At 44.5% G+C, this 21,825-nt stretch overlaps 1 protein-coding gene across 9 annotated transcripts in view; it reads right to left on the bottom strand.

Annotated features, from left to right (window-relative positions):
- NCOA6 (nuclear receptor coactivator 6) overlaps window positions 1–14,864 on the bottom strand; it is a 48,361-nt gene extending 33,497 nt beyond the window's left edge. For 3 of the 9 annotated variants that reach the window (XM_049816189.1, XM_049816190.1, XM_049816191.1), the window contains exons 1-4: window positions 9,157–9,868; window positions 7,243–7,345; window positions 1,649–1,801; window positions 1,272–1,546 (exon numbers count right to left, since the gene is read on the bottom strand). In XM_049816189.1, coding sequence (XP_049672146.1) covers window positions 1,272–1,536 — 265 coding nt within the window. In that variant the 5' untranslated portion in view covers window positions 1,537–1,546; window positions 1,649–1,801; window positions 7,243–7,345; window positions 9,157–9,868. Of the gene's footprint in view, window positions 1–1,271; window positions 1,547–1,648; window positions 1,802–3,078; window positions 3,430–7,242; window positions 7,346–9,156; window positions 9,869–12,269; window positions 14,510–14,797 lie in introns of those variants that run through there. The other 6 variants (XM_049816184.1, XM_049816185.1, XM_049816187.1 and 3 more) reach the window with 6 other exon arrangements.
- Between the last annotated feature and the right edge of the window lie 6,961 nt (window positions 14,865–21,825).

The raw sequence follows: 21,825 nt of genomic DNA, 5'->3' as shown, positions 1-21,825 counted from the left end.
TTTTACATTATTGAAAATATGAGCAATGCAATGAACATTTTAAAACCTAATCTAGAAAATTAGCTTTGTTTAAACACAAAGGCTGCCTGCCTGAAGAAGAAAGGTGGATTCTTCATCGTATGGTGCGATTTCAAAAGACCATGCAACAGAAGAGCAGCATGCTGGGATGGCAATCTACAGTTATCATGAAAAGCTTGAATGACCATCAGCAGAAAGAGGGAGAGTGTATGGGCAATTACGTGGCTTTTAGACTGCAGTTAATATGACATCATGCCAAGTCAGGTCAGCACTGCTGTGGTTCCAGTCGCCAAGGCTCTTCTGGGTATGTGTTCGTGCCACCCCACTTCAGGCAACCCACCCAGCTTTAACTGTTTCTATAGCAAACTATACTAATGGCAAGAAATTAAGCCATTAACCTGACCATTCAAGTAATCTCAGATGAGGGCCACTGCTGGGGAAACTGGCGGTGCAGAGGGAGCACATCACTGATACAACCACACTGACCCAAACCATCACAACACTGCACCCTTACCAAGGGAGGGCTGTCTATCAAGAAAGATTGTACTTGTACAAGCAAGACTACATAACTGAGCAGCTATAAGTAGTCATCATAATACCATTTACAAAGATGCTCAGACAGTGGGCAGATGTCTTTTTCCAGATCTAAATGTGCTGGTAAAAGATGTTATTGTCCCAAAAGCCTATTATCACTCACTAGCTACACAGCTGTCCCCAGACCTCAGTGGGCATACAGGGGTACGTCAGAGCACTCCATGTGCTCCATTAGGGAAAAAAAATAAAAATAAAAATCAGGTAGCATAGGTCAATGTAGCAGCAAAGGGGCAGTAACATCTCGAACTGACAGTTACTTGAAAGTGAACCCATTCTCAGATGAACTGTAGTGGATTAAACTGGATGGTTTTGGTAGTAAAAAACATCTGTGTGGACAAGCCTGGTTTAACTTTCACATAACACAGCAATGTTGTAACGGTGGGAAATTAAAGAGAAAAAAACCAAGCAAAACATGGGAACTGAACAGGAATAAATGAACTCACTAATGAAATAAGTTTTAAACAATAAAACAACTGCAGAAACTTGCACTCTATCTCTCTGAGAAGAACAGCTCCCAAATTCACTAAGAATAACCCCAACAAATCTTATTACAAACTAAGTAACTCCAAAACAATATAATCTATTTCTTTCTATAAGCACCCTAACCACATAAATAAATATTTTAAGGACAGTCGAAAAATGACAAGAAGGTACATTACCCATGTGTAAAAGGCCAGGCACATTCTCCAATATGGTATCTAGTTTCTGCTCAAAGTCTCTGTCACCTATATTTCCTTTAAAAGCTACAAAGATCGTGGAATCCTCAGGAGCAGCCTCCTGTTTCAATTCATCTTCCTCCAGTCCTGAATCAAAATCCACCTCTAAGTCTTCCATAGCTGAGGAGTACAAGGAGGCATATGTATCTTTTAAGTTAGGTAGATCATCCAAAACCATTGTTTCCAATAACGGGAGCCTGTCAGACATTAAGATGATGCTTGGAAGGGAAAAAAAGAATTATAATAAGTACAATAATAAGTGTGTAAAGATATTAACAACTGCTTTCAATGGCACATAGATCATCGACAGAAAAACCTACCAGCTGACCCAATGCTAGGGTCTGTGAGACAAACTGTGCAACTTTGAAAACGGTGGCCATTGCAGTATCCAAGCTGTTCGTCCACTAGAACAAGCAGAAGCGGTTTCCTGACAGAATGCTGCTGCACATGACTTGAGAAGTATTCCAGTTGACCTCAATGATAGGTAGAAAGGAAGGTAGAGGGGAAAAAAAGAATAATAAGAAAATCAATTACATTCATCTCCATATCATACAGAGGACAAGGAAGCACCCAGTACCAATTCTGCAGTGCCTGACTGCCAGGAAATTCTAAGACTCACAGCAATACTTTAATTATAGAAAGATAGGAAAACCCAGCAAATTTAGTTTCAGGGACTGCAGATGCAATAGGCACTCCTTTGTACAGCAAAGCAGTAGGAAAGCCATAGCACTTTTACCACCAGAAATTTAGCATTTGACAAATATTTAACTCGCATCCAGGGAAATTTCAGGCATACTATGCCTTCTTTCTAAAAGTTTGTAAAGATTTAGGTGTTTTCACCTGCTTATGCACATTACAACCTGAAATTTGCTTCCCCTGTGCTAGTTCACAACTCCCACCATGCCCCTGTTGAGCTTGGATAAGAATGAAATCAGTACATCAAGTCACATACTGGATGTTTTTTACTTTATGAAATATCTAGACTTCACAATAAATTTTACTTGGCATTATGATAGTAATCTAAGCTGTTATGTGCACAAAAGTACAACCTATGGTAAAAGTTTTCCCTACATCTACAGTGAACAATACCATTTAGTTAAGATAGAAATTTTTCCACTCCAACAGAAGCCGTTACAAGGGCTATGGCACTAACTCCTTCAGGCGAGACCTCTATTCCCACCCGCAACGCTTTGCAAGTATTGCTAAAAGATTAAAACCATCTACACCAACAGCCAAAGCTGATGTCAAAAACAAAAAAAAGGGACCTGTTCCTGAACACTGCTGTCAAAGACAAACCAATTCAGCGGCCAGGACTGTCAAGACCTCATAACTCCAAAGCTGTCAGTATTCAGCACAACCCACCCAAAACATTTAGTTTGGGATGACATACCCTTGAATATGATACAGATTGGGTTTTTGGCAGAGGTTCAAGTTCCCAACACAAATTAAAACCACAGCTCCAAGATTAAAAGGTGAGCTGTAGATACTGGCCAGAAAACAGCCTTTTCTAATTAAAAAATCTAACTATGTTAGACTAGATTCAGCTCTACGTTGTTTGCACACTCGTGTAACATTGCTGAAGGGACAATATTACAAATGAAAAAAAAAGGACTTGGAAGTCACAAAATACCCTCAGCTTTTGGTCAGGCCTCTATGCACACACTGTGATTTTACATAATACAGGGGTGTTTTTCTCCCTTTCAACCCTACAACACACTAGGCAGGCTAAATGGCATTAATGAATAATCACCTATTTTACATATAGTTACTCTCTTCATACTGCAGCACCAGGCCTTCATTCTCAAACACGACTCAAATCTCGGATTAAAAACAAAGCTAATTTTGTCTCACAAGCTCTTCTTGTCCTGCAACAGAAAGTAAGTAAAAATGTTTCACAGTCACTGATCTATTTCCATAGTGCTTTCATAAGTTACTTATTACCATGGAAATTTTAAAGATGGGGAATAGAGATAAAAATTTAAAAAATTCATTACCAGGTGAACACGGAGACAATTAAATCTTCTTTTCTTCCTCAGACTCCTTGCTGCTCAGCTCTGTATCTCAATTACAGGTCAGTGTTTGGCACCTCCATTAAGTTAAACTACTCAGTTTCATGTCAGGTGCCCAGAAAATGAGAATGACAATTAATAAGCATCTGTGAAAAGCTGTTTTAATTGATTTTCACACATAATTTCTTGGACAGGGAACTTCTTTACCAGAGCTGGCTTTACACCAACCAAGATAGAACTCCTTCTCCTTCTGCATCCCTACATCATTCATTACATATACACTGACTTGAGGGAAAAAGAAGCTGGGAATACTACACAAATAACCTTTTTAACAACCAAGCACAGTCATTCTGTGCACTGAATGAGGCAAGCATCCTGTGAAATATAAGCACTCTATTTTAAGAAAAATTACACAGAAGATTATTTATCTGAACATCTTGATTAAGTTTTTCAGGGACAGAAATCTCAGCTCAATATACAGGCTCTTACATGTTGAAAAAGCACAATTACTTGGAGGGGATGGGGTGTTCCACCTGCAGCAAGAAACACGAGTACTTCTGACAAACCCTGACACCAAAGAAATAAAAATTTCTCTATAAGAACACAAACATTTAAAATCTTTTTTTGAATGGAAGTGTCTGAAGCATCCATGTTCTCTGTTAAAGAGCAGAAGACTCCCAGACTACTTAAACTGTGGTTCTAAAGACTTTATGAAAATGCTGCAGCTTAGACCAGATTCCACCAACCTCACCTCAATGTGCCAAAACCTGACAGGATTTGTTGAACTTTTGGCCCTGCATGAACACTATTTTATATACAGTTCGCTAAATCCCAACGGACTACAGGCCTTGTTTCATTTGACTCAGAAAATCATGGGACTGCAGGAAAAGCTTGAGTTAAGAAAAAAAACAAACCAAGATTGAGCTTTAAATGTTACTTGCTGGACAAGAACATGTAGCTACAGCTCCCTTCGCTTCCCCCCCCCCGCCATTACACTCCTGAAGGATCTCTGCTACATCCATCTTCCCTCTCTCCCTCTCAAACACACGCAGGTTAGTCCGTTCCTATATTCAGGTATAATTTATCTCAAGTATGACAGGAGGAAGTAATGATTTGTGAAATCTTCCTCTTCAGGCAGAGCACAGCACACTGTGCATCTCAAACCAAATGAATCCCAGCTGCATCCCTTGTCCTAACAAATTCTGTCACCTGGTTATAGGGTTGACTTCCATAAATCACAAGCCAGGACATGACCATAATTAGCATATACCCTTGCTCAGCACTCTTCCACATAAACACAAAAAGCCTTTAGCATAAGCACACACAGGTAAAACTCTGGTCATTCAACAATTCCTGTAAACGAGATGAACTCCCAGCAGGCTATAGAGTATCTCTGATGAGTAAGAACCGTACTTGAATTGATCTGCATAACCACAGCACATTTCATCAACTTGAGCATTCATGCTCACATGGCAGCACAAAAAGGTCTCCGAATATCGTCCTCTGTTCAAAGAACATGCATGGCCTCCTCCCTGCCCTGGCACCCTGTTGTTTTTAGAGTTTCCGATTTAATATTTCCCATTATGCAATTGTTTCTGGAAACTCAGAGCAAGTCCTGTGCTACCACGTGGCAACGATCTACCCATGAACTTGGCCTGGGGCAGTGTTAAGCCTGTTTATTATAAAGTTGATCTTATTCAGTACAGTCTAATTATTAAAAATATGTAACTGAAATGAGAGGCAGGGATAAATAGCCAGATAACAGACTAATAACCAAAATGCACCTGCAGTATTGTATGGTGGTAGGGGGTGGCAGGAAACAGCTCATGAAGACCAGAGTGTCCAAACCGAAGGATACAGGGCACACCCCGGGCTGCTGGAGGCTGAAACTCCCAGGTACACTTCACATATGGATAAAACAATGGACAGACTAAGCTGTGCAAGAGAGACGCTCTCCAGAGGAAGAATTTGTGTAGCATGCAGCAATGCCACAGTCTAGTTCCGGGCTGATGGACAGCTGGGTCCCACTGCACACCACGGGGAACCCAGAAGGCAGTTTGTCATGCCACATGTTGCCCCCCATCAACAGCCCCGATAGTAAAAGGAAGCCTGCACAACAAACCCAGTGCCACGTGACTGTGCAATACTTAGAAAATCCCATCCAGTCCCTGGGAGAGATGGGATTAGAGCAAAATCTGAAAAAGCCAGTTGTCACTAGCTGGGGAACAGCTGAACACCAGAAAGCCAGAAGGCTCTGGAGTGCCAGCACTGCCAGATGGAAGTGCTGGTCTCTGGGGTTAAAAAAAAGAACAAATCAAAACAAAAACCACATAGGGAAAAAAAAAACCAAACAAACCTGGTATCTTGGTATCCTCATCCCAAGATCTGCTCAACTGATCCAAACTTAAGGTTATGTCAATTTATTTCTTAAACAGAATGTGAAACCTCTTGTGTTGCTTTCTTCTAACCACGGCACTACACAAGTCAGTAAACCAAAACCAGGCTTTGTCTAGTAACTTGCCCAAGGTTTTCTGTGGCACAGTCTATTTATTGATTTACAAGCTGTTTATACATTTCAGGCAACTCAGAATAAACACTTTCACAACTGATGTCACACCAGAACATGCACCCTCTCAAAACAAACATGCAAGAAGCCCAATTAAATAGAAAGTACTAAAATCCTGCTCTACGCCTGAAAAAGTACTCTTCCAAATTACACAGAAGTTTGGAAAGGGCGAGAGCAGAAGGAAGGATTGACTGTCGGCCTTCACTAGCAGATGGCAGAAGTTAGCACTGAGCAGGGTCCTCATCCTCACACTGACTATTATTTAAAGCTGCAACAGGGAAGAGAAAGAAAAAACAGCCCAGAAATGAGACTACAATCAAGTCCCCTGGGGAATCCAGAACTGAGAGCGAGGAGAAAAAGTCTCTGATTGCAGTAGCAAAATAATTTCTGAAGGATACAGAACCCTCCTTGCTTTTGCATTCATTGAAAAATAGTTTTCAAGCAACTTACTAGGAAGGAAAAAAAAAAAAAAAGGAAATCAGAAAAAAACCCCATCTTGAATAATCCACTTGAAAGTTTTCTTGTTTCATCTGGTTTAGGTGCCAGTGAGAAAATATGTAAAGGCATTTATTAAGTTTTTCAGGATGGGGATGGAGGAGGTTCAGCATTGCCAGAATACTGTTAAGAAGGTGGCTTTCTTTTAATACACAACATGTACTCACATGCACCCAGGCAGGCATACTTTTACAGTGTACCACCTATAAAACCCAGAAACAGTCTGATCATAACACTTTTTATTGCAAATTTGTTAACAGTGTATTATCCTCCTACAACTGTTTCAACCGTTTTGCTGCCTAGCATAGTGATCCTGAAGCTTGTTAAATCTGACCAATGAGTAAGCCTATAAACACACAACCATTCTATGACACAAAGATTAAAAATGACATAATTGTTTTTGGCAAAAATACACAAAAGAAACTTTTAAACAACTTCTAGACAAGTGTCATATTGTTACACAAGGAGATTAAGTAAGGCTAAGAATCACTGTTATAATATGAAAGAGTACCTAAAAATAAACATGCAGCAAAATTTCCTCTGGAACAACTTAGCTAGGAGTAGTTCCATCAGTTTGGAACTTCAAACTTTAGCATTAAAGAGGGATAACACCACAAAAGCGTCTCAACTGTCCTCTTTGGGAGGAAGGTCTGAAAACCGCTACAAACCTGATGACAAATGCCCATAACCCTCTACAGCAGACTGAAAAGTCAGCTCTGAAAGACAGCCCAGCCCTTCAAACACACACAAACATTAGAGGCAAGGACCTATTAGTGCAACAGTTAGGAGGAGAATATATAAGAACAAGAGATACTCAAATGCATCATATACTTATTTTACCTACCAAAACAAATTCCACAACTTCAGTATTTTGTGACATGCAACAGGTCTTCAGGTAATTCCAGACTGGCAAACATGGTTAAACAGCAACTCCCAAAAACGTAATCCTAAAAGAAAACCATGACGTTTCATCAGACAATGATGCAAAAAACAAAAATACTGAAGATAACAGCAAATACCTTGATTTTTAATACACAGTTTTGCACTAAATCCAACTCTCTCCTTAGTAATGTAAAAAGCACACGTTACCATATTCCAATATTAACAGCAAAAACTGAGGATCTTGAAAAATCAATCTTTCATTACAGGCAAAAACCCGAATACTCCTTTTGGTTGGAAATACCATTTTATTCCTCTAACCACAGCAAGTTTTATCTGGAATAATGTATTTATTAAGTCTTAAGATAAACTCTTCTAGACTAAATTTATCTTCAGAAAAGAGAAACTGGCACAACTAGGATGCACTTCAGCTCATCCTAAGCAGGCACCTAAACCAGCTCAGGTTAAGCTCGTAACACATTATGAGCCCATAGGACCACCTCAAACAGACATTTTTATCGTAGGTGGCCAACAAAGCAAGGTGAATCCATCCCCAGAACCTGCTCTTGTTCACAGTCTCATCAAGTTGCACTCACACCTCTCAGGGTAACAGAAACACAGCAGTTAATGCTAATGGCTTCAACGAAAACAAAACACCACCCCTCAAATCAAGATGATTTATATTAACATCCCAGTGCTGTTTTTCAAGCAAATCTTCTGCTTACACACCAGCCTGCTCATCAGTCAGGGACTACCCAAAAAACAAACTGGGGAAGCAGAAGAGGGAAGAACACTCAGAAAGATAAAGCAGAAATTTGCTATCTTCTATCTAGACAACAAAGTAAAATTGCTTTAAAAGCCTTGGTATTGTGCCATAGCCTTTGCACTTCTGCCAGCCCAGCAACTCGAAGGGAAGGAACGAGCATTCATATTAAAGCAGCTCCAATATGCTTTGTAGCACTTTTAATAGTCATCTAACACTTTTCAACCTCTGGTATCTTCTTGTATTTCTAAATCAGCATTGTAATTCAAGAAGCAATATAGTACAATTATAAGACCTGAATGGCTCTATCATAAGCAGCAACTTTGCTGTTTCTAGCTATAAGCAAACCTGCCTGAGTACCACGACCAGATACCAAGCTGACAAGCAAAACCGAAATATGAAATTTTGACATAGTTTATTAAGTCTAAGCCAAACCTAAGAAAGCTTTCCACATTCTAGAGTGGATATTGCATCAGTTCTTTCTTCCCCACCCTTTTTATAAAACGATGTTCCATGGACTACTTTAGATGGCCTAAAATTGAGTCATGTAACAAACTGGCTGGTTATCTCCAAAGCCGTGCTAAGAGTTCACGTGAAAGGACAGTCCTTACTTGCCAAGTAAAAACTGTTTTTAAGGCGGCCTCAAACCTGACAGAAGTCAGCCCCCATTCTATCTATGCCTTAGGAAGGCAGGGGTAAGAGTCAACATTTGGCTGAAGGGTGGTGAACTGGAGGGAAAATCATCTGAACTCCTTGGTGCAAGGAACCAAGGGGCTTTTTGCTCCTTCAATTCTCCCTTTCGAGGGGAAGGGTGACCCTCCCTCACCACAGGTGGAGTGTATGAGATTGTCTGCGGACACCCAACTGCTCCAGAGAAGAGAGGACTGGAAAAGACAGGCTGTCCTAGCAAGCTCCTGTAAGAAACTGAGGATGCTCAGCCCGGGCTACAGTAAGAACAACAATTAACTGCTGATATCTCCATTCCCATAGTACACACAAGACGATACCAAATTTGCTTAAGGAAAATAACTATTCAATATTGGTTCATCAACTCCAACTTTCATTACAATAAGCTATCTGACAGAGACCTTGGAAATGCCGAGACTGAACACATACCTCAGCAGACACGAAGGAATCCGTAAAAACAGCCCCATGAAGCACTCCATCTGCAGAAACAGTTCAGAGCTTATGCTTTCCCAAACGTCAAGGAAACAAAACAAGTAACTCTACAGGAAGGCAGGCTTCATTCACACATTCTGATACAGAACTACTCGCCATTCACTCCCACAGTCCTCAAGCATAAAACACCTAAACCCAAGTGTTTCCAACAAGGAGAAAACTACAGCTTGTTATAACACATATGACCTTTTGCAGTGGTATCTTGATGTACTTTAACAGCAGGTTTAGTGGAACATTGGTTTGTTAAAGTTTCATGAAGTTTGTTGAAACTGCACAACTCATGCCAAGCTGCAATGGACACATCTCAACTGAGCCATTAATTTTTATTTCAACAGAATTTGAATGACAAGATCATCAGGGTTGCTTTAAAAAACAAGATGATAACTCCAGAATGAGATTCAACTGCAGTTAAGTTAGCCACACAGAAATTCCCACTTCTGGCAGCTAAGAAACTAACACAGAAGGGCTGCCAGTCTTCTTCCTAAGTCATAAGTTAACTCGGAATCAGCAATTTTCTTGGAAGCTGCAGTCTACACAGTGTAACATTTGATCAGTCAATTCCCATTAGATGAATTATTAATTTCACATGTTAAGGATATTCCATTTGGAAGAAATACACTATAGCTTGTAACAGATGGATACTATGACAGACGTTTGCAGCATCTAACTTTTCAAAAATATCCACCAATGCAACCTGCAAACAAGTAAAATGAGATGCTATTTAAAATCAGATGCATCTTCACAAGAAACTATATTTTATCTTGCCTTCCAAAGACTATGAGAAAACTCATTTTCAAGTAGCAATGTATTAATTGTTTGTGCTGCGACAAATTTTTTATTTAAAGCTGAATTTAACTTCCACCAAACCTTTCTGGGCTGACATGGCCCACAGATACTCCTTTATCACCAAATTCTCACTGAGCTTCATAAATGCCAATATAACCAGTCCAGGTATTCTTGTGATTACCAGTCCTTAAGTAAGGTTTGACAGAAAACTGCACCTCTTGTTTATTGCAATATTCTTCCTTCTTACATGTAATAAAAAGTCTAGAAGATTTCACTAGTGTTTTTAAAATTCTGAAATGTTATAAAGTATGACAAAAAGATTTAAGCTAAAACAAACAGCTTAAAAGTAATTCCTTTGCAATATTCTTCCTTCTTACATGTAATAAAAAGTCTAGAAGATTTCACTAGTGTTTTTAAAATTCTGAAATGTTATAAAGTATGACAAAAAGATTTAAGCTAAAACAAACAGCTTAAAAGTAATTCCTTTGGTATGAGGCACTCAGTAATAAGGAGACCGTTTTCCCTGACCAAAAAAAAAAACCCAAAAACCTTCATATAACAGAAGTAGGTATAGGTTTTGTTAAAATCAAGATTGTTCTGAGAGTTTCCTGATTGTATAAAAACTTGCTGCTTATTTTGTGCTGCTCTGGGCTTTTGGAAGAATCAAATTTCCAAAGTGTTACTTATTGCCATTGCTGCTATTAAGAACCATGTCATCACTGGTCAACTTTGCACCTTCTGGTAAAACTAGGATGCAACTGAACTAAACAGCAATGCATTCTTGCAGAGATGGGAAGAGTGAGCACCCCAAATAACCCTTAGAAGGACCACTCTCCCATGCTGCAACCAAAAGATGAGGCACTATTTCTTGTCCAGTATTATTCTTAACTGAGCCTCAATAAAAAGAACTGGTAGTATTTTTGCTTTGGGAGGTTCAGCTCCTACACTGGAACTGCTAACTTGACTTCTTTGGGAAAGAAATCCATCACAATTGCCAATACGAGCCTTCTATCTCATCTCTCACATGCTCTCCACTTGCTGCTGGGAAAAACGATGTTATTACAGATGCCAAGACTTCCAATTGATCAGAAAGCAAGGCAGAAATAACTCCTCACATTTCCCTTGTATCATCCAGCAAGGAAGGAGGCTTCCGAGAGTCCACCTGCATACATGTATGCAGAACAGAGGCTTGCATCCAATTCGGTTTCTGCAAGTACTGCCCAGAAATCATGATGAGAAACGCCATCTCATACCAGCTGCACAGTCTTGGTAGGTCATTTGATTTTTAAAGACTAAAAATTATAAAATTACAATGATATGCATAGGACTTGGAGAATTTAATAGCATGCATCTTTTGGTGGCAATAACTCAATCATTCCCTTTCATACATCAAACCTAATGCTCAGGCTCCCACATATGCAACTCAGTACAAGCTGTCCCAAATTACTGGTTTACATGAAGACAAATTTAGACAAGGCATCATTCATCTCCTGTACTTTTCAATTTTCATACAAATCTGACTCAAACCGCTACGTAGGGCTATGCTTCAAGACTACTCATTCAAGCTGGAGTAGCAGGCAACTGTCCTCTCAGTTCCAAAAAAGACAATGGCTCTCACAAGCTATGGAGTCCCCTGTGCACCTCCCTCCTTCACCCAAGCAAACAAACCGGCTACACCGTGACATGCACTGGTCACCTTTCTTTTTTCCCAAACACATGAAGAAGGGTTATTTACTGTGACACAGCCTCAAGGCCACAACATATACATGACAGAATTTACTTCTTGTTTCTATTTTTAATTATGACAATAGCCATTTCTGATGTGCAATTCAGAGTGCAGGCAGGATGCTGTTAATAGCATCAACTAATGACAGAGGACACACTGGATGGAAAATGACCCCCAATGCCCAGGCTCCTGGACCTCTGGAAAACTTCCACTACTATCCTTCTATGTAATGCAAAGCTTAGATGAACTTTCAATTCCAGCAGCATCACTGAAAATACTTTTTTCCTTCCTGCTAATTAGCCAGGACACTAGACAATCTGACTTTCATACACGACTTTGAGCCAAACCTTCAGCTATCAATGTGTAGAAACTAAGGAACACGCTGACTAGGTGGCTGAAACGCTCAGTTATCTGCAATGGGTAGTTCCTGCTGAAGAGCATCAGTGATCCAACCTGGAGAGGACAGCAGAGTTTGTAACAGTGTCAAGACAAAACACAGAACAGTTGTCCTCTGGCTAACAGATGGAAAATATCTCACCTGGAGTCTGACGATGCATCTTCCCTGCCTCAGGTCTGTGTCATCTAGGATTATTTCTCCTTCCACTTCTGCCCCTTAACTTTTCCCAACCCTATGCATTCTCTCCTGTTACGTCTGCTCTAGCCCAGTGTTAAGGAACAAGTTTATGCCTGAACACAGTTTTTACATACACAGGGTTAAGTCTTGCTGTTCAATGGTCTACACACTAACAGGCCTTCTGTTCACTCGTATTCTCTCTATGCCACAGCATTTGCATTTCTCAATAGAGACCACATGATTTTGAAACAGACACCACTATCATGCCTTCTGCCCTTCACAGGTACACTAGTGACCTACAAAATTTCACTATTCCCAATGCAATCAAACTGTTACAGCCACATTAACTCTTTGATATCTTCAGTAGCAAGCCCTTTGCCACTGCAAATCTGTTAAATTTATTATGTCTGTGTAACTCAGTTGTAACTCCAGCTTCCATCCAAAAGCAATCAATATGGTATTAGAAAATAAAAATATACTGTAAACCTGTTTAACTGTTTAGTTATCAGTTCCAAATATTTAACATTTACTACAAAGGCACGCTATCTTTGACAGGATCATACTTAAACAGAACAAAGAGTGGCAGTACGATTGTTCAGCAGAATTTACCTCTACAACCCCATATTTTCAAGTATTCAAGCCACTGAAAAATGAAAACAGTAACACTTAGTTTAGAAATGCACAGGGTGGCCTGGATTTCGCAGGTTTCCCCACACACAGTTGTTTATTTTAAAGAAGCACCTCTTTTTTACTAGAATAGTGTAAAATTACTGTATCAGTTGGAGGGCTTGTTGTAAACAACTCCAAGTCCTATAGAAGAATAGGCCTTCCAGAGAAAATGGCTGGAGAGTGCTGCTGGGAGTTTTTCCAGACAAAATCTGAAGCCTAACAGAATACCCTTCTGTAGGTTTAAAATATTAAGAAATGTCATCTCTCAGCAGATGATCAGGTCTGTGTACAGCCTCCCCCATTTTATTTTTTCTCATAGGAGAGTCAGGATACAGCATTAATGTGAAAAATGCTTTCCTGGTAAAGCTAGTTAACTTTCAAAGGAAGCCACGTGGCTGAGTGAGTATGTGAAGAGCGTACGACTGTCTAGCAAACACCTTGATGTCTTGCTGTAGGTAGTGCGTTTAGTCCAGAGGCTCGTAGACCTGGCCATTTTGGATTCATGCCTTGAGACCTTTGTCTCCCTCTCCACAAGATGCACAGAAAAGCTGGGAACGCTTGCTATAACCAGAAAAGAACTGCTAAATCCACAAGCTGTGGTTATTACACTTGGCAACCTTTTTTGAAAATACCAAATTTGCTCTCTATGATTGTTTTCTCATATGGGAAATACCGAACCAAAGAACCAGCCAGAAAGCCTACAATGCACAATCATTATAAAGATAAATACCAACAAGAGGCATTGTTTTTCATCTAATAAAATTCAAATGAGAAAGGTTTTACTACAGTTGTCAGTTAGGGAATGAGCACAAATGTGCGTGTCCAGAAGCTGAGGGGTTCTGAAGAGACAAAGCTCATAAAGCTACCACTTCCAGTCAGCTTTCAGAACCATGCCAAGGTGAGTGACAGAAAAGCTCTCCACTTCCTGCTCCCCAAGGAAGCCTGAAGGAATCAGAACCCCAGCTTTTCAGAGACGTTCTAAAAGCAGATGAAACTTTGAGAAATGCAGAAATCAAACCCACGGAATAAGTTAAGAAGCCTTTCTCTGACTATTTTAAAGAGTTACCGAGGGAATTCAAACAAAAGCTTGGGTTCAAAGAAACGTCAGCACACCCTCGCTGACATCTCACGAAGACGTCAATGCCCCCATGAGGTCAGGGCTGAGAAACTAAAATCGGAAACAACGTCCTAAGTCGAAAAGAAGTTCCCGTGGCTGACAGTACCCCGACTGTTTTCCACGTCTCGCTTGAAACGCATTCCTCCCCGGGAAATAAAGGGCTGCCCTTGGCACGGCCTCGCAGAGCCGAGCGACCACCTCCCGGGCCGGGGCCGGGGCCGCGACCGCGACTGAGGGCGCAGGGCCGATTTCAGGATTTAACAGGTTGCGGCGAAAAGTGGAGATTTGAGCGTCGGGAGAAACGGGGCCGGTTCAACAGCCATCCCGGCCGGGCAGGGGCAGGCTGCAGGCCGCGGCCGGGCGGGCTCACCCAGCGCTGGGGCCCCAGGCCGCGGTCCCCCACAGCACGCTGACAGGCTTCAGCCAAGGAGCCCCGCCGGGCCCAGCAGCCCCCGGCCCGGCGCTCCGCCGGCGGCGGGCCGGGCCCCGCCGCCCCTTCCCGCCGCGCCGCCCGCCTGCGGCCCGCGCCCGCCGGCCCGCGCCGCGGGCCCGGCCTGCTCTCTGCCCGGGCCGCCGCCGGCCCTGACACCGCCGGGGCGCCGCTTCCGCCCCGCCGCCTCTGTCACACTCGCCGCTCGCCGGGTCCCCGCACCCCCGCGCGGCGGCAGAGAGGCCCCGCCGAGGGCCGGTCCCGCCCCGCCCTCACCTGGCGCTGCCGCCGCTGGTGGCGGCCGCGGTGGCGCCGCCGCTGCCGCTGCCGCCGCCTCCGCCACCGCCGCCGCGCCCGCGCCGCGAGCGCGCGCAGGAGGGCGGGGGCCGCCTCGGCGAGCGGGGGCGCGCGCGGGTGGCGCGGGGGCGAGGCGGGGGGGGGGAGGGGACGGACGCGGGGCGGGGGGAGGGGGGGTCGCGCTCGGCCCGGGGACGCCCGGGAGAGCCAGCGCAGGCCGGCGCCGCTCCGCCGCCGCCGCCGCCTCCGCCTCCCTCCGCCGCGGCGGCACGTGACCCGGCCCGCCCCGCGCCACCCGCGCGCGCCTGCGTCCGAGCGCGCGGACGCGGACGGAGGGGGTGGGGGTGCTGCGCCCCCGCGCGTGATGCCGGTGCGTGGGCGGGCGGGGCGTGTCCCCTCGCCGAGGTGCCGGGACGCCCCCTCCCACCCCCTCTCGGCGGCGGCCTCCCTCGTGGCAGGGTGAGCCTGGTCCCCGCGGGGGAGTCGGGGACCCTTCCCCGCTCTGGCGCGGGGAGGGCCGTGCCCCCTCGCCCCAAGGGACGAGTCCCCTCCGGCGGGGACGTCTTGGCCCCGCCGCTCTGCCCGGCCCGCGGGAAGAGCCCTTCCCGCCGGGGAGACCGGCCACCGGCTTCTTCGGGGGGGGAACTCCCCGCGGGGTGGGGTCCCGCGCGCCCCAGGGGCGGGGCACCCGCTGGCCTCGTGGGAGCCCCCCCCAGCGGCGGGAGCTCGTCTGAGGCGGGGCGGGCTGTCAGGGCGGGGCCCCGCCTGAGGAGAGAGCCTGGGCCTCGACCGCGGAGGGGGCCGCGGGGCTGGCCTGTGCTCCTGCGACGGAATAAAAAGTGTTTCCTGGATGAAGCTGAAGAAAAAGTAATAATTAAGGCCTTATGCGGGGAAATGACTAGGAAACGTGGTTTTTAATTCAGAGGGATTTTAATTCAGAGGAACTCTTCATCTGAAGATTTCAGACTTCATAAATATCAGTGAATTGCACTGTTTTGCCACTGGGGAGGTGGGAAAGAAGCCAGAGAGCAACCAGATACGGATTCAGCAGAGGCCACGATGCTGAATTTTAATTAAAAGTCTCTTCATCTGGTTAACGAACAGGCCGGCAGTCCCCAGTGGGTGATGCTCCCTCCCTAAAAAGACATCTCAGGGCACGGGGGGGACTTTACAGTGGAGGTGATCCCCCCAGAAGGGCTTGCTGGACACAGAGTCTCCCAGTTTGTCTCTTCCTACAAACCTTTATTAATAGGAGAAATGATAAATTAGTATAAAAAGACAGTGGCACTGCAGAAATGTCTGGGTTTTTTCCTGCTAGTCATTGCTTTAAGCAGAAGGCCATTACCTGGCGGTGGTAAAGAAAAGAAACACGTGGCAATTACTATTTCAGGCTAGTAAAACAATCAAAAGTCCCTTGTGGGAAAAATAAAGACTTTAGTCCTGCAAAAATACATACAGTTAATGCTAGTAACTCGAGTAGGATCTGCTGGCTTCAGGAGAGGTGGTGCAGGCCCGTGGGGCTGCACAGCTGGAGCCAGCCCTCACAGCCCCCCTGACATTAGCTTTATGCAGATTACTGCAGGGTAAACGACATGGAAAGAGGAATTTATTTTTTTTTATTTTGCAAAACCTTTTAAATACAATAATCCCACATCTCATTTGTCACTATAGCTCGCAACACATGAAAAATATCTTTTTTAATTGACATATAAATGCATTCTGTAAAAAGAAAAAAAAACCCAACCAAAACAAAATAACGAACATCATGGTTAATATATGACTTATCTTAATAATTAAATATTGTTGGGTGTGTGGAAAGCTGCAAGCAGATTGCTTGTTTCCTTTGCTTTTGCAGCTCTAAAGCTCCCTGCTGGCAGACAAGCACTGAGTAATTCTTTGCTGAAGGACTGTTCTGTTCATGCCTTTGTCTGTTTATCCAGTTTCTGGGATAGGGACCCCACCTCCAGCACCTCTCCGCTGCGCTACGGACACATGAAAAGCCCTTCCCCAAGCCCCCGGAGACCCTCAGAGGTGTCAGAAGAGGAGACAGGGCGTCAGTCACAGGAGTGGTAAGAAGGAACATTCATTACATCTGATTGTCTATCAGGGAGTTTCTGTTTCCATTAGCATGGATGTTTTCTGTGCCTTGCCTTATACTGCTTCTGTCTTTTGAGACAGGATGGAAACACGAGGAAGCTGAGAGAAGACTTCTTCAGTACCCGAGAAGTACCTTTCTTCCCCACTTGTCTTCATGCTTTCTGCTATTTCAGGAGACGCTTCTTAACCCAGCAGCATTTAACTTCCTCCTCCTCCAGCTTGATCTTCCCCCAAAGGCTCATGCATTTCCCACACTGGCGCACTTAGATCAGAGTGCTGCTTCCAAAAAATTGCCATCTTTCCCATCAATGCTGCTGTGCTTGTCTTGCGAGATTTTCCTTAAGGTTTGTTTGTTTGTTTTCATATGTATTATCTACATTAATACTGGGCACATCTCGTACGCAATAGCAAACAAGAACAAGTAGAACACTATTTTCCAAAACCCATGTTTTCTGGAAGCACAATATTGAGGTATCTCACTAGGATCTGCTCAAGCCATTTAAGTGCTGTGACTTTCTGATCTGGCTTGAGAGGTCACACACAGGTAGGTTTCCTGTGCCTAATCACACGTGGAGTTTGCAAACAAACCCTTCCTTCAGTAGCAGCTTGGTGCCTCGTACATCCACTTAGTGCTTTGCGGCATGCTGCTTCTGATGGCTTTTCCGTATGCTGCTGCTCGCTGTTGGGAAAGACCGGAACTGGCAGAAACTCCACATGACTAAAATCAATCCCCGTTCTTTCAAAATAGCTTTGCCGCAAGTGTAAGGAAGTAAAGAGAAGGTAGAGCTGAAGGGACACCAGGGTGACAGGACACGACCGAGGACCCTTCTGAGGCATCTCTGCTTAAGACCGGCAGCTGGAGGAACCCAAAGTGGGATTGCCATCCTGCATACTGTAGTTAGCAAAAGGCATGCGGCTCACTGGCTGCCAACGCATGCAGCAGGAGACAGACGGGTACCTGGCGGTGGTGAGAAGGGAATAACATGATGTGGAGGACTGCAAGGGGTAAGAAATATGGGACAGCTCAAGCACTACCACCCTGGCATCTTGCTGCCTGCATGTGCAGGTGCATCTCTGCACCAAGGTGCACTGTAGGCAGATCTCCAGAGCTGAGTTTATTGCACAGCCTGGATCCATTCTGTGTAGCTTAAATGTTTCTAGATGTCACCTGGCCTCTGTACACCATAACCAAGACAAGATTTTGGGGGGGCTAGATCTGTCCCATCATTCTGTGTTTGTGGAGCCCCTCCATGAGCAGAGTCTCATTTTGGTTTGGATTCTGAAGCTTTGCTGCAAAATAAAGGATACATACTAATACAACATCACCTGCAGAGAAGGAGGGCTACATACAGCACACAGAGACAGCTGTTTGAAAGCTTCATTGTCCACAAAAAGAACAGAGAAATGCATTTGAGATCACAACAATCAAAGCTGTAGTTATATTTATGTGCATTTTCATATGGCAGTATTTTCAAAGGAAAGGTATTATACAGAAAAAGTAGGTAGACTCATGACTAGCTTTAGATTTTTCCAAACTTAAATATTATACAAAGACTTGAACAAAATAATTTCTGCTCTAATACCAGTACGATGCTCACTTAGACAGAAGGAAGGGAGACCTGTTGCATTGCAGTCACAATCACTTTTGATGTGGGATTTTGTTAACTTGTGAGTATGGTGAGAAAGAGAGAAATGGGCAATTGGCTCCAGACGTGATAGATAGGGTGGGGATACACAGGAGTCATCCTTTCTTTCTGGATGGATGGAGAGGTGAGAGCTGCCGGGTAGGGAGCCCCAGCCATGCTGGGGACAGTTGGGGTGGATGAAGGGTCACAGCTGCCAAGTAGCTCTTGTCAAATGGGATATTGCCCCCAGGCAGCAGGGTCAGGTCTGTGAGGACAATCTGCATCTGAAAATGTGTGGTCACTGGAGGGCCCTTCTTGGGCAGCTTTTTTCAGTGCTTGAGTGCTCCTACTCCATAGGCTCTTCTGCCCTCCACACACTTCTGCCCTCCTCATTTTAGATAGTTTCCTGCCTCTTCAAAAACCAGCTCTGCCTGTCACAGCTCTCCTTTCCCTGGCTAGCATGCAGATGTCTATCACTGAAGTATGGAAGATCTTTCCAAAACCGTTGTGATGAAAATACCTGGGTGCTACAGGAGCTCTTCCCGCTCCACCTGATTCTTTGCAACACCTTACAAAATCTTCAGTGTTTTTGATGTGTTCATGGAAGAGCTGCAGGTTTCACCTCATGGTGTTTACCGAGGCCTGACTCCCCTTTCTCTCCAACAAGTTAGGGTCCAGGATCAGCCCATGGAAGCCTGTCGAGTTGTGCAGCAGGTGGAAGGAGGCTCTGAGATGGTCCAGCCAGAGGGACCCAGCAGCCACCTGGAGGGTCCAGCTCCTGGCAGCCAGCCGACTGACCCGCTGACACTTAACAGGCACTTTTGGACTCACCGCCTCAGCTGAGGGACCCCTCAGAGAGATGCTGGCAGAGCTGCAGCAGAGCTGTAGGACACCAGTCATCATCCCTGGAGACTGGGGACCTGAACCTGCTGCCCTGGCTACAGTGGCAGCGGCTGCTCTCTGCCCTCACCTGACCCTGGCAGGCCCCGGTCCCCTGAAACACAGAGCGGGGCATGCTGCCGGAGCTGCTTGCTAGAGTGCAGAAACACCCAATGTGCCCTGGGCCGGCCGGTCTCATACCCGTGCCCAGGGGCAGCAGGGGACCCCCGGCCCTTCAAGCGCCTGTACTGGGTGCTGTGCCAAGCCACACTGGCAGCGTGGCTCTAACCACCCCGACAGCCCCAGCAGCATCTGCCCCTATCCAGACCAGTGGGAGCAAGGCAGGCTCCAGCCCCCCTCAGTGTCTGGGCACTGAACGGGGCAGCAATGGGAACGAGATGGCACAGCTGAGGGGCCAGCGTATCCTCATCCCCCCAGCTGCAGGACAGTGGTGCTGACTTCTGCCTCATCCCCCATTTAGGCTTTTATATGCAGTGATCGGTGCTTGATGCACACAGGTGAACAGCGGTATCTAAAGCTAGCAAAGCACTGCTTGTTATCTGTGCTCATGAACGGTATTGAGCCTTTGTGAGAAATACCAATAAACTGAGCTAACATTTAGCAGCAGAGCCTGTCTTCAGCTTATCCCGATGTAAAAACTAGTATACATTGATGGGGAGCAATGGAAATGTTGGCAGAGGCAAGCTGATCACATTCCAGATCATAATAGTCACAATTGGCAAAGGCATTTTTTTTAATTCTTCTTTATTTTGTTTGGGGTTATTTTGTTCCTTTAAAAAATTTCTTTACTGTTTTTCTCAGCCACTTTATATTATGTGTTTTGTGTTCCAAGCTCTTCACTGACACTTGCATGTAAAAGCTTCAGGACAAATTCTACTTCAGACCTGTTAGATGTCTGCAATAGCTGGGTTGAAATCAATGCATTTACTCTGCACACACATGTCTCCAGAACATGACCCTTTTATTTCACAATGTCTCTCTCACCTGTACAGAAGGAAACATTGGGTATTTCTTGGTACCTCACATTAAATTCATCAGATCTCATCCCAACAGATGGACTCAAAGTATCAGAGACACTGGGCCAATTAGTAGATTAAAGGTTTCTGTATCGAATACATCTGTGCTGTACTGATGCCATTTTTAAACAGAGAAAATGGGAAATAATTAAAAATATCTTTACTTCTCTTAGCCATGACCTAGAGGCCTAAGTCCCATCTTCCAATTATTTTAAATTTTCTCTTTTTTGCAACATAGTCCATGATCCAGCAGAGCACTTAGGAACATGCTTTATTTTCAGGTTCTGAATAACTGCTGTGAAATTGTACCTTGGGGTGTGTAAGTGCCCTTTTGAATCAAGACCAGAGTCTTTAACTCCCAAATGAATACACAGTTTCCAGCATCAGAAGTGAGTTGGCAAATTCAGTTAATAAGGAGGAATTTTATCTTTCAAAGTGTTTTGTGATATTCCATGCAAAGTACTGAAGTGACAATGACTTGACCACTTATTTTGCGGCTATGCACAGTAAACCTCTGTGCCCAAGGGATAGATTACTGCTGTACCGTACTAGAAAACTCCCAAATTTCCACCAGTGAGATTCAACGCACAAAACTGCTTCCTTCCCTTCCTGTGAAACCTGAAGAGGTCTGCTCCAAGACAGGTAAAGTTTTATGAACACTCTGACTTTGGGCTGTGACCAACTCTTACTGCTGATGACAGAAAAACAAATAAACAGATTTGATGTCCCTATGGTGAAGAAAGTCTTTTCTTGCCGTACAGGCACTGTGGTGGCACAGAAGACAACTTCCCAAAGACAATGTTGTACCTCCCTTGTCTCTCAGCTGAGGCCACTGACGCATTTGCAGCAGAAAACACCATTGATGTTCCCGTCTGCTAGGTAGCTGCCATGCTCTTCTCACGGGTAGCTGTGCTTCAGTGGAGCATAAAAGCATATCTCTGTCCTTCCTCAGCGCAACTTGCAAGGCTTCACTTAAGATGCTTTGAGATCCTCAGCTGGCAGGAATGATTAGTCCGATTATCTGCCGTAGCGGCCTGACTGCCCCAAAATGACCCGCATGCTCCCCCTATCAAATGGCAATGAGCATTAGAAGGTGCGTTACAAATAGATGAGTGTTCCAGGGTCCCTCAGGAGGAGGGTTGGGGGTGACTGGTATAATCATCAAATGAAAGAACAAGACAACCATAAGCAGACATACATATATAATATGTACAGTGGCCATAGATGCATTTGCACCATGAAGGAAATCATCAAATTTTAGACTGCAGAAAATGATCAAATTCTAGAATATTTTAGTGCCAGGTGTCTCTGTCTAACTTGCTAGTAAAAAGAGAACGAAATGTCCAAATGTGGGTTGAATGAAACGGTG

The sequence above is a fragment of the Accipiter gentilis genome, chromosome 14 (genome assembly GCF_929443795.1).
Source record: "Accipiter gentilis chromosome 14, bAccGen1.1, whole genome shotgun sequence".
Taxonomy (NCBI): domain Eukaryota; kingdom Metazoa; phylum Chordata; class Aves; order Accipitriformes; family Accipitridae; genus Astur; species Astur gentilis.
Note: the sequence above shows the minus strand (reverse complement) of the source record. Positions and strands in the feature narration are given on the sequence as shown.